Genomic DNA, 13,329 nt, shown 5'->3' on the forward strand with positions numbered 1-13,329 from the left:
TCCCCGACATCTCTGGGAGGTTATTTGTGTCCTTCTTTGTGAAGACTGAACCAAAGTATGTATTTAATTTCTTTGTTCCCCATTATAAATTCCCCTGATTCTGACTGCAAGGGACCTACGCTTGACTTCACCAATCTTTTTCTCTTCACAATATCTATAAAAAGCTTTTACAGTCAGTTTTTATGTTCCTGAAAGCTTACTCTCGTACTCTATTTTCCCCCTCTTAATTAATCCCTTTGTCCTCCTTTGCTGAATCCTAAACTGCTCCCAATCCTCAGGTTTACTGCTTTTTCTGGCCAATTTATATGTCCTATCCTTGGATCTTATGCTATCCCTAATTTCCCTTGTTAGCCACGGTTGAGTCACCCTTTTTTGTTTTATTTTTATGCCAAACAGGGATGAACAAATTCTCTAGTTCATCCATGCGATCTTTGAATGTTTGCCATTGCCTATCCACTGTCAACCCTTTGAATAACATTCCCCAATCAATCCTACCCAACTCGTGCCTCATACCATCATAGTTTCCTTTATTTAAGTTCAGGACCCTAGTCTCTGAGTCAACTACTTCACTCTCCATCTTAATGAAGAATTTGATCATATTATGATCGCTCTGCCCCAAGGGGCCTCGCACAACAAGATTGCTAATTAATCTTTTCTCATTACATAATACCCAGTCTAAGTCTGAGTGCTGTGAGTTTGGGTAAGTGTGAGAGTTCTTTAATTGTTATTTCTCTTTAAATCATTCTTAATAAGATTACTTAAGCAGTTTAAGTAAAGGGGAAAAGTTAAATATTTGGGATTCTGTTGGTTGAAGAAGAGTAAAACAAGGTTACACTGCAGTAGGAGTAAATTGGCACAGCAGGCAGTGGAAACCAGTTTTCTACCCAATCAGCAGGGGAGACTCATTTGGCTGTAAACAAACAAACAGTATAAAAAGACCAGTCCTAGCGTGAGCAAGCACTGACTGCGTGTCATCAAAGAGTGCTGTGAGTTTGGGTAAGTGTGAGTTAGGGTAAGTGGGGTGTTAGATGCTCTTTTCAAACTTTAACTCTGGGTTGTAGTTAATAAGGCCTTTCTGGTGCAGAGTGACTGTTGGTAAACCATTTAACTGGTGTAACTAGAGGGATTGATTTAATTTAAATCCAATTAATTAAAGGGGATACTAGCATCTAAAATTGGGCAGAGGGTGTCCATAACTCACAATAAAAAATTTAATTAATTACATAGAATGGAGCAGGTGATGTGTTACTGTTGCGAGATGTGGGAGCCGGTGAACCCCATTGAGGCTCACGGTGATTACGTCTGTGACAAGTGTCTGCTGCTACAGGAACTCCAGCTCTGTGTTGATGAGCTGGAGTCTGAGCTTCAGACACTGCGACACATCAGAGAGGGGGAGAAGTACCTGGACTCTGTGTATCGGGAGCTGGTCACACCTATGAACTTAATTAATTCAGATGTAGCCCATGGTCAGGGACAGGACGGTGTGACTACGAGTGAGGCAGGTACGGGGATCCAGCAGGTAGAGCTGGAGGAGCCGCAGCCCTTGCTCTTGACCAGCAGGTTTGAGGTTCTTACTCCCTGTGGGGACAGGAGCAGGGACTGCAGGGAGGATGAGCAACCTGGCCACAGCACCGTGGAACGGGGGGCCATTCAAGAGGGGGGGAGTAAATAGAAATGTTGTAGTGGTAGGGGATAGTATTAGGGGGCTAGATAGAGTTCTCTGCAGCCGAGAGCGAGAGTCCCGAAGGCTGTGTTGCCTACCCAGTGCCAGGGTTAAGGACATCTCCTCTGGGCTGGAAAGAAACTTGCAGTGGGAGGGGGTGGATCCAGTTGTCGTGGTCCATGTTGGTACAAACGACGTAGATAGGACTAGGAAGCCGGTTCTGTTAAAGGAGTATGAGCAGCTAGAGGTCAAATTAAAAAACAGAACCTCAAGGGTAATAATCTACCTGAGCCACGAGCGAATTTGGCTAGGACAAATAAAATTAGAGTTAAATGCGTGGCTCAAAGACTGGTGTGGGAGAATTGGGTTTTGCTTCCTGGGACACTGGCACCAGTACTGGGGCAGGAGGGAGCTGTTCCGTTGGGACGGGCTTCACTTGGCCAGAGCTGGGACTAGAGTCCTGGCGGATCATATAACTAGGGCTGTAGAGAGGGCTTTAAACTAACTAGTGAGGGGGAGGTTCCTAGAGAGCAAATAATAAAAATGACAACAGAGAAGGTCATAGACTTAGGTAGCAGTGGGGAAATTAAAAACCAGACCGTGTCGGGAAGTGGCAGAAGGTATGGAGTAAAAGGTAAAGTAATAAAAAGGGCAAAAGCAGGAACTAAGTGTCACAAAACATATTTGAAAGTTCTCTATCTGCACGTAGCATTCGTAACAAAATAGACGAGTTAATGGCACAAATAACTACATATGGGTATGACCTTGTGGCCATTACAGAAACATGGCTGCAGGGTGACAATGCCTGGGAATTAAACATACCAGGTTATTTAACGATCAGGAAGGACAGGCAGGCAGGAAGGAAGGGGAGGTGGGGTGGCTATGTTAATAAAGGAAGGAATCACTGTAATACAGAGAAATGATATTGGGTCAAAAGATCAGGATAATGAAACAGTTTGGGTGGAGGTAAGGAATAATAAGGGGAAAAAAACACTAGTGGGTGTAGTCTATAGGCCTCCGAACAGTTGCAACTCTGTTGGACTGAGTATCAATCAGGAAATAGTTGAGGCTTCTAATAAGGGAACATCTATAATTATGGGGGATTTTAACTATCATATTAATTGGACAAATCAAATTGGGCAGGGCTGCCTTGAGGATGAGTTCATTGAGTGTATTAGGGATGGGTTTCTTGAGCAGTATGTAACTGAACCAACCAGGGGGCAAGCAACCTTAGATCTGGTCCAGTGTAACGAGACAGGATTAATTAAAAATGTTCTAGTAAAGGATCCCCTTGGAATGAGTGACCATAACATGGTTGAATTCCATATTCAATTAGAGGGTGAGAAGGTTGGATCTCAAACAAGCGTGCTAAGCTTGAATAAAGGAGACTATGAAGGTATGAGAGCGGAATTGAGTAGAGTGGATTGGGAAAATAGATTAAAGGGTAAGACAATACATGATCAGTGGTGTACATTTAAGGAGTTATTTTACAACTTCCAAAAAAAAAGTATTCCACTGAGAAGAAAAGGGTGTAAAAGAAAAGACAGCCATCCGTGGCTAAATAAAGAAATTAAGGATAGTATTCGACTAAAAACAAGGGCATATAAGGTAGCCAAATCTAGTGGGAGGATAGAGGATTGGGAAAACTTTAAAAGACAGCAAAAAATAACAAAAAGATTGATTAAGAAAGGGAAGATAGATTATGAAAGTAAATTAGCAAAAAATATAAAAACAGATAGTAAGAGTTTTTATAGTTATATAAAAAGAAAAAGGGTGGCTAAAGTAAATGTTGGTCCCTTAGAGGATGAGACCGGGAAATTAATGGTGGGAAATATGGAGATGGCAAAAACACTGAATATTTTGTATCAGCCTTTACAGTAGAGGACACTAAGAATATCCCAACACTGGACAAACAGGGGGCTATAGGGGGGCAGGAGCTAAATACGATCAAAATCACTAAGGAAGTGGTACTCGGTAAAATAATGGGACTCAAGGCGGATAAATCACCTGGATCTGATGGCTTACATCCTAGGGTCTTGAGGGAAGTGGCGGTAGGGATTGTGGATGCATTGGTAATAATTTTCCAAAACTCCCTGGACTCAGCAAAGGACCCGGCAGACTGGAAAACTGCTAATGTAACACCCTTATTTAAAAAGGGCAGTAGACAGAAGGCTGGAAACTATAGACCGGTTAGCCTAACATCTGTGGTAGGTAAAATTTTGGAGTCCATTATTAAGGAGACAGTAACGGGACATTTGGATAATCATAATTTAATAGGACAAAGTCAGCATGGTTTTATGAAGGGGAAGTCATGTTTGACAAATTTGCTGGAGTTCTTTGAGGAAGTAACATATAGGGTGGATAAAGGGGAACCAGTGGACGTAGTGTATTTAGACTTCCAAAAGGCATTTGACAAGGTGCCACACAAAAGATTATTGCTTAAGATAAAAAATCACGGGATTGGAGGTAATATTCTGGCATGGATAGAGGATTGGCTATCTAAAAGAAGGCAGAGAGTTGGGATAAATGGTTCATTCTCAGACTGGTAATCAGTAACTAGTGGTGTTCCGCAGGGGTCGGTGCTGGGTCCCCAACTCTTTACAATCTATATTAACGATTTGGAGGAGGGAACCGAGTGTAGCATATCAAAGTTTGCAGATGATACTAAGATGGGAGGGAAAGTAGTGAGTGAGGAGGACATAAAAAACCTGCAAGGGGACATAGACAGGCTAAGTAAGTGGGCAGAGATTTGGCAGATGGAATACAATACTGGAAAGTGTGAGGTTATGCACTTTGGCAGGAAAAATCGTAGAGCAAGTTATTACCTTAATGGCAAGAAACTGGAAAGTACTGAAGTACAAAGGGATCTGGGGGTCCTGGTGCACGAAACTCAAAAGGTTAGTATGCAGGTGCAGCAAGTGATTAAGAAGGCCAATGGAATGTTGGCTTTCATTGCTAGGGGGATAGAATATAAAAATAGGGAGGTATTGCTTCAGTTGTACAAGGTATTGGTGAGACCGCACCTGGAATACTGCATACAGTTTTGGTGTCCATACTTAAGAAAAGACATACTTGCTCTCGAATCAGTACAAAGAAGGTTCACTCGGTTAATCCCGGGGATGAGGGGATGGACATATGAGGAGAGGTTGAGTAGATTGGGACTCTACTCATTGGAGTTCAGAAGAATGAGAGGCGATCTTATTGAAACATATAAGATTGTGAAGGGGTTGGATCGGGTGGATGCGGGGAGGATGTTCCCGATGATGGGTGAAACTAGAACTAGGGGGCATAGTCTTAGAATAGGGGCTGCTCTTTCAAAACTGAGATGAGGAGGAACTACTTCACTCAGGGTGGTAGGTCCATGGAATATGCTGCCCCAAAAAGCTGTAGAAGCTACATCATTACATAAATTTAAAACAGAAATAGACAGTTTCCTAGAAGTAAAGGGAATTAAGGGTTACGGGGAGCGGGCAGGAATTTGGACATGAGTCTAGGTTCGGATCGGACATGGCCCTGTGGGTAGCGGAGCGGGCCCAGGGGCCGTGTAGCCTGATCCTGCTCCTATTTTGTGTGTCTAATTCTGTTAGATTCAGGAGATGGTTCTGTGATAGTAGATTGGCGGTTAGGATCAGATCAGCCATGATCTTATTGAATGGCGGAGCAGGCTCAAGGGGCCGATTGGCCTACTCCTCCTATTTCTTATGTTCTTAAGATGGCCTGGTCTCTAGTTGGTTCCTCGACATACTGGTCCAGGAAACCATCCTGTATACAGTCCAGGAATTCCTCCTCCACAGTATTGTTACTAATTTGGTTAGCTCAATCTATATGTTTGGCATAAAAATAAAACAAAAAAGGTGACTCAACCGTGGCTAACAAGGGAAATTAGGGATAGCATAAGATCCAAGGAGAGGACATATAATTTGGCCAGTAAAAGCAGCAAACCTGAGGATTGGGAGCAGTTTAGGATTCAGCAAATGAGGACAAAGGGATTAATTAAGAGGGGGGAAATAGAGTACGAGAGTAAGCTTTCAGGAACATAAAAACTGACTGTAAAAGCTTCTATAGATATGTGAAGAGAAAAAGATTGGTGAAATCAAGCGTAGGTCCCTTGCAGTCAGAATCAAGGGAATTTATAATGGGGAACAAAGAAATGGCAGACCAATTAAATACACACTTTGGTTCTGTCTTCACAAAGGAGGACACAAATAACCTCCCAGAGATGTTGGGGAACATAGGGTCTAATGAGAGGGAGAAACTGAATGAAATCAGTATTTGTAGGGAAATTGACGGGATTGAAGGTTGATAAATTCCCCAGGGCCTGATAATCTACATCCTAGGGTACTTAAGGAAGTGGCCCCAGAAATAGTAGATGCATTGCTGGTCATCTTCCAAAATTCTGTAGACTCTGGAACAGTTCCCATGGATTGGAGGATAGCTAATGTAACCCCACTATTTAAAAAAGGGGGTCGAGAGAAAACAGGGAATTATAGACCAGTAAGCCTGACGTCGGTAGTGGGGGAAATGCTAGAGTCCATTATAAAAGATGTAATAACAGAGCACTTGGAAAACAGTGACAGGATCGGACAAAGTCAACATGGATTTACAAAAGGTAAATCGTGCTTGACTAAGCTGCTGGGATTTTTTGAGGATGTAACTGGTAGAATAGATAAGGGAGAACCAGTGGATGTGTATATGGACTTTCAGAAGGCTTTCGATAAGGTCCCGCATAAGAGATTAGCATGCAAAGTTAAAGCACATGGGATTGGGGGCTGACTAGGATAGAGAACTGGTTGCAGACAGGAAGCAAAGAGTTGGAATAAACGAGTCTTTTTCGGAGTGGAAGGCAGTGACTAGTGGGGTACCGCAGGGATCGGTGCTAGGACCCCAGCTATTCACAATATATATTCATGATCTAGACGAGGCAACTAGATGTAATATCTCCAAGTTTGCAGATGACACAAAGCTGGGTGGGCGTATGTGCTGTGAGGAGGATGCAGAGAAACTCCAGTATGATTTGGACAGGTTGGGTGATTGGGCAGATGCAGTATAATGTGGATCAATGTGAGGTTATCCACTTTGGTGGCAAAAACAGGAAGGCAGATTATTATCTGAACGGCAATAGATTGGGAAAAGGGGAAGTGCAACGAGACCTGGGTGTCCTTGTGCACCAGTCGCTGAAGGTAAGCATGCAGGTTCAGCAGGCGGTTAAGAAGGCAAATGGTATGTTGGCCTTCATAGTGAGAGGATTCGAGTACAGGAGAAAGGATGTCTTGCTGCAGTTGTACAGGGCCTTGGTGAGACCATACCTAGAGTATTGTGTGCAGTTTTGGTCGCCTTGTCTGAGGAAGGATGTTCTTGCCATGGAGGGAGTGCAGCAAAGATTCACCAGACTGATACCTGGGATGGCAGGAATGACGTATGAGGAGGGAATGGGTCAATTCGGCTTGTATTCGCTAGAGTTTAGAAGAATGAGGGGGATCTCATTGAAACTTATAAAATTCTAACAGCACTAGACAGACTAGATGCAGGAAGGATGTTCCCGATGGCAGGGGAGTCTAGAACCAGAGGTCACAGTCTAAGGATAAGGGGTAAGCCATTTAACATAGAAGATAGGAGCAGGAGTAGGCCATTCGGCCCCTCGAGCCTGCTCCGCCATTCAATGAGATCATGGCTGATCATCCAAATTCAGTACCCTGTCCCTGCCTTCTCCCCATATCCCTTGATCCCTTTAGCCTTAAGAAATATATCCAACTCTTTCTTGAATATATTTAATGAACTGGCCTCCACCGTCCTCTGGCAGAGAATTCCACAGGGTGAAAAAATTTCTCCTCATTTCAGTCCTAAATGGCTTATCCCTTATCCTTAGACTATGACCCCTGGTTCTGGACTCCCCGGCCATCAGAAACATCCTTCCTGCATCTAGTCTGTCCAGGCCTGACAGAATTTTATAGGTTTTGATGAGATCCCCTCTGAATCTTCTAAACTGCAGTGAGTATAAGCCCAATCGACACAATCTCTCCTCATACGTCATTCCTGCCATCCCAGGTATCAGCCTGGTGAATCTTCGCTGCACTCCTTCCATGGCAAGAACGTCCTTCCTCAGATAAGGCGACCAAAACTGCACACAATACTCAAGGTGCGGTCTCACCAAGGCCCTGTACAACTGTAGCAAGACATCCTTGTTCCTGTACTCGAACCCTCTTGCTACGAAGGCCAACATACCATTTGCCGCCTTAACCGCCTGCTGCACCTGCATGCTTACCTTCAGCGACTGGTGCACAAGAACACCCAGGTCTCTTTGCACTTCCCCTTCTCCCAATCTATTGCCATTCAAATAATCTGCCTTCCTGTTTTTGCCACCAAAATGGATAACCTCACATTTATCCACATTATAGTGCATTTGCCATGTTTCTGCCCAATCACCCAACCTGTCCAAATCGTACTGGAGTTTCACAACATCCTCCTCACAGCTTACCCTCCCACCTGGGGTCCTAGGACCGATCCTTGCGGTACCCCACTAGTCACTGCCTGCCACTCGGAAAACAACCCGTTTATTCCAACTCTTTGCTTTCTGTCTGCCAACCAATTCTCTGTCCAAGTCAATACCTTGCCCCCAATCCCATGTGCCTTAATTTTACACGCTAATCTCTCATGTGGGACCTTATCGAAAGCCTTCTGGAAGTCCAAATACACCACATCCACTGGTTCTCCCTTATCTATTTTACCAGTTACATCCTCAAAAAATTCCAGTAGATTAGTCGAGCATGATTTACCTTTTGTAAATCCATGTTGACTTTGTCTGATCCTGTCACTGCTTTCCAAGTGCTCTGCTATTGCATCTTTTATAATAGACTCTAGCATTTTCCCCACTACCGATGTCAGGCTTACCGGTCTATAATTCCCTGCTTTTTCTCTACCACCTTTTTTGAATAGTGGGGTAACATTAGCTACCCTCCAATCCATGGGTACTGTTCCAGAGTCTATCGAGTTCTGGAAGATGACCAGCAATGCATCTACTATTTCTAGGGCCACTTCCTTACGTACCCTAGGATGTAGATTATCAGGGCCTGGGGATTTATCGGCCTTCAGTCCCATCAATTTTCCTAACACCATTTCCCTACAAATACTGATTTCTTTCAGTTCCACCCTTTCATCAGACCCTATGTTCTCTGGCATCTCTGGGAGGCTATTTGTGTCCTCCTTTGTGAAGACAGAACCAAAGTATGTATTTAGTTGGTCTGCCATTTCTTCGTTTCCCATTATAAATTCCCCTGATTCTGACTGCAAGGGACCTACGCTTGACTTCACCAACCTTTTTCTCTTCATATATCTATAAAAGCTTTTACAGTCAGTTTTTATGTTCCCTGCTAGCTTACTCTCATATATTCTATTTTCCCTTTCTTAATTAATCCCTTTGTCCTCCTTTGTTGAATCCTAAACTGCTCCCAATCCTCAGGATTATTGCTTTTTCTGGCCAATTTATATGTCCTCTCCTTGGATCTTATGCTATCCCTAATTTCCCTTGTAGCCACGGTTGAGTCACCTTTTTTGTTTTACTTTTATGCCAAACTGGGATGAACAAATTCTGTAGCTCATCCATTCGGTCTTTGAATGTTTGCCATTGCCAATCCACCGTCAACCCTTTGAGTGCCATTCCCCAATCAATCCTACCCAACTCACTCCTCAGACCATCGTAGTTTCCTTTATTTAAATTGAGGACCCTAGTCTCTGAGTCAACTACTTCATTCTCCATCTTAATGAAGAATTCGATCATATTATGATCGCTCCGACCCAAGGGGCCTCGTACAACAAGATTGCTAATTAATCCTTTCTCGTTACATAATACCCAGTCTAAGATGGCCTGATCTCTGGTTGGTTCCTCGACATATTGGTCCAGGAAACCATCCCATAAACACTCCAGGAATTCCTCCTCCACAGTATTGCTACTAATTTGGTTGGCCCAATCTATATGTAGATTAAAGTCACCCATGATGACTGCTGTGCCCTTATTGCACGCTTCTTTGATTTCCCTTTTAATGCCATCCCCAACCTCCGCCTTACTGTTTGGAGGCCTATATACCACTCCCACTAATGTTTTTTTCCCCTTGGTATTTCTCAATTCTACCCATACAGATTCCACATCATCAGAGCTAATATCCTTCATTACAATTGTATTAATCCCTTCTTTAACCAGTAATGCTACCCCACCTGCCTTTCCTTTTTGTCTATCTTTCCTGAATAGCACGGTGGCATAGTGGTTAGCACTGTTGCCTCACCGCCAGAGACCCGGGTTCAAATCCGGCCTCGGGTGACTGTCTGTCTGTGTGGAGTTTGCACATTCTCCCCGTGTTTGCGTGGGTTTCCTCCGGGTGCTCCGGTTTCCTCCCACAGTCCAAAGATGTGCGGGTTAGGTTGATTGGCCATGATAAAAATTGACCCTTAGTGTTAGGGGGGATTAAATACGTGGGGTTACGGGAATAGGGCTTGGGTGGGATGGCTGTCGGTGTAGGGACCGGGTGCTAGGGTTTGGATGATTAGCCATGATCTCGTTGAATGGCGGAGCAGGCTTGAAGGGCCGAATCTCCTGCTCCTATCTTCTATGTTTCTATGAATATCGAATACCCCTGGATGTTGAGTTCCCAGTCTTGGCCATCCTTGAGCCACGTTTCCGTAATCCCAACCAAATCATATTCGTTTACCTCTATTTGCGCAGCCAATTCGTCCACCTTATTACAAATGCTCCTCGCATTAAGACACAAAGCTTTCAGGCTTGTTTTTTTAACGCTCTTAGACCTATTAGAATTATTATTTACTGTGGCCACGTTTGATTTAAACCGTTGATTTCTCTGACTGCCACTTTTGTTTTTCTCCTTCCTATCTTTTGCTTTTATCCCTGTTTCCCTTTCCTCTGTCTCCCTGCTCAGGTTCCCAACCCCCTGCCATTTTAGTTTAAACCCCCCCCCCCCCCCGAACAGTGCTAGCAAACCTCCCCGCAAGGATATTTGTCCCACTCTGGTTCAGGTGCAACCCGTCCGACTTGTACAAGTCCCACCTTCCCCAGAAGCAGGCCCAGTGATCCAGGAAACTAAAGCCCTCCCTCCTGCACCAACTCTTTAGCCACGCATTCATCTGCTCTATCCTCCTATTCCTATACTCACTAGCACGTGGCACCGGGAGTAATCCAGAGATTACAACCTTTGAGGTCCTGCTCTTTAATCTGCTACCTAGCTCCCTAAATTCTTGCTGCAGGACCTCATCCATCTTCCTACCCATGTCATTGGTCCCAATGTGAACCACGACCTCTGACTGTTCACCCTCCCCCTTCAGAATGCCCTGCAGCCGTTCAGTGACATCCTTGACCCTGGCACCAGGGAGGCAACAAACCATCCTGGAGTCACGTCTACGGCCACAGAAATGCCTATCTGTTCCCCTTACGATAGAATCCCCTACCACTGGATGAGGAGGAATTTCTTCACCCAGAGAGTGGTGAACCTGTGGAATTCTCTACCACAGAAGGCAGTTGAGGCCAATTCATTAAATATATTCAAGAAAGAGTTAGATATATTTTTTGAGGCTAAAGGGATGTAATTTGGATGATCAGCCATGATCTCATTAAATGGTGGAACAGGCTTGAGGGGCCGAATGGCCTACTCCTGCTCCTATCTTCTATGTTTCAGACGAAATTACATTTGTTTGTTCTTTTGACTTGAATGCTTTTTATATCTCTTGCATATATTTTTCCATCCCTTTCAGATTCTTGGTCGTCTTGTTATCTGCAAGTGGGCAAACTGTTCACTGGCTTCAGTCAATGTTGCTGGGGGGTATACAACAGTGCCCCGAGATCAGTTTATTGTTTTTATTGTCGAGCATCCTGTAGGAAGTCAAATTTTCTGCTTGGCGCTTCCCTTTAACAGCAGGACTGAGATCAGGAATCCAGCAGACTGGGGGATTGCAGGCATAAACTTGTCGCTTCACACTTGTCCCTCCAGTGTCTAATACTGCAGTGCCACTCTTACCACAGTTTTCAAGTTGGTGAATTTGAGTTGTTTCAAAGCAAACTTTGCAAGACAAAGCTTGTTCAGAATTTTCTCACTGACACCAGATTTCTTAAAATAGAGGATTATTTAAACATAGATAGAAATTGTAATTGTATGATAACATGAATTGACGTTTAATATTATGTACATTAAATTAATAAATCAGATTTTGAGGCAAAAGGCATAGAGTTCTTAAGATTAGTACTATTTTTATAATGTTCCACTGTTTCAGATGTTCTTGTCATTTGTAGGACTAATTTCCAGTTCCCAACAAAGACCTGTTGCTCGTCAATGGTCATTTAAAAGCCTTTCATATCAGCTTGTTTTATCCTGCAGGAGCTGCCATCTCATACCTGCTGTATGCCCTGTTGGATTTTTTTACCTCTGCTTGTAAAGCATACAATGTTTTGTACATGTGAACAGCTGGGATTTCTCTCCTTTTTTTAACAGTTTTTGTTTAGTACATTTTTACCAGTTTTTGTTTAATACATTTTAAGTCAATAATGGGACTATCTGAATTAGCTTTGCAAATCAACTTGAAAAATTTTACAAATCAAATAGTTTGTTTTTTTGCTGTTTGAAACAATTGGAGTACGTAAACACTAAATTTATTTTATTTTTATAACCTAGGTTCCCTGGTTTCAAAGAGGTGCGTTTGGTGCCTGTCCGACATGACATAGCTTTTGTGGAATTCGAGAATGAAGGACAGGCTGGGGCTGCACGTGATGCGTTACAGGGATTCAGAATTACACCATCTCATGCCATGAAGATCACTTATGCCAAGAAGTAATTTTGAGGTCATCGGGAGAAAAACTGTTCCAACTAGCTTAATTTGACCTTGATTGCAGTTTACTTATTGAAAATAAACCAACAAAACTTCTGAAGCAATTGATCAGCTTTGTGGACTTCAACGATTGCAATGTACCAAAAATTGAAATGTAGCTTACAAATGGAAAATAGTTACATTTTCTGCATATGATATTGGCTGCAGACATCTGAAAATGCAGAGACTGTCCTGATTGTTTTATACAATAAATGTAGAGTTTTCAGTAACTTTTTCAGAATGATAGCATGTAATTTTATATTGAAATTTGGAATCAAGTTCCTGGGCTCCAGACTGTTTCTTTGAAACTCATAATGAATCCTGTAAACTTTGACTAAAATTGTAGAGGAGTTATAGAAAATATATATCCCATTTGCACAGGTGCTTAAATTTATCTGTCAATCCTGCCCAGGTACTCTGCTCTGACACCTCTAATAGTACTGCTCTACATTACAAGGCGACCACATAATAAAGTTTGACATGATCTGTAATTTATATATAATGAAGACCAGGAGCCAGTGTATAATTTTAAATTGGTTAGCTTGGGGGAGGAAAATATGGGGAGCTGCATAAGCAAATTGAAGGTGTGGTTTGCTCAACAAATGTTATTGGGGACAGATGGAACACCTTTATAGACATCAGCTGAGCATGCAGTATCAATACATGAGAAGCAGCAAGTGTAGACTAAACATGCTCGACTATTAATGAATTAATCAGTAGCTAAATCAGGAGGAAGAATGATCTCTACAGGAAGAACGGTGGGGGTATTCACTGGATGAATATAGGAAGATCCAGAAGGAAAAAGT

The 13,329-nt window shown here is 43.0% G+C and overlaps 1 protein-coding gene across 1 annotated transcript in view; it reads left to right on the forward strand.

The window, feature by feature from the left end:
• snrpb2 (small nuclear ribonucleoprotein polypeptide B2) overlaps window positions 1–12,753 on the forward strand; it is a 39,721-nt gene extending 26,968 nt beyond the window's left edge. The window contains exon 6 of the mRNA XM_086008949.1: window positions 12,331–12,753. Coding sequence (XP_085865075.1) covers window positions 12,331–12,490 — 160 coding nt within the window. The 3' untranslated portion in view covers window positions 12,491–12,753. The remainder of the gene's footprint in view (window positions 1–12,330) is intronic.
• The last annotated feature ends 576 nt before the right edge of the window (window positions 12,754–13,329 follow it).

This window comes from Somniosus microcephalus, chromosome 16 (assembly GCF_052327205.1).
Source record: "Somniosus microcephalus isolate GS21.2 chromosome 16, FLI_Smic_1.0, whole genome shotgun sequence".
Classification (NCBI taxonomy): Eukaryota; Metazoa; Chordata; class Chondrichthyes; order Squaliformes; family Somniosidae; genus Somniosus; species Somniosus microcephalus.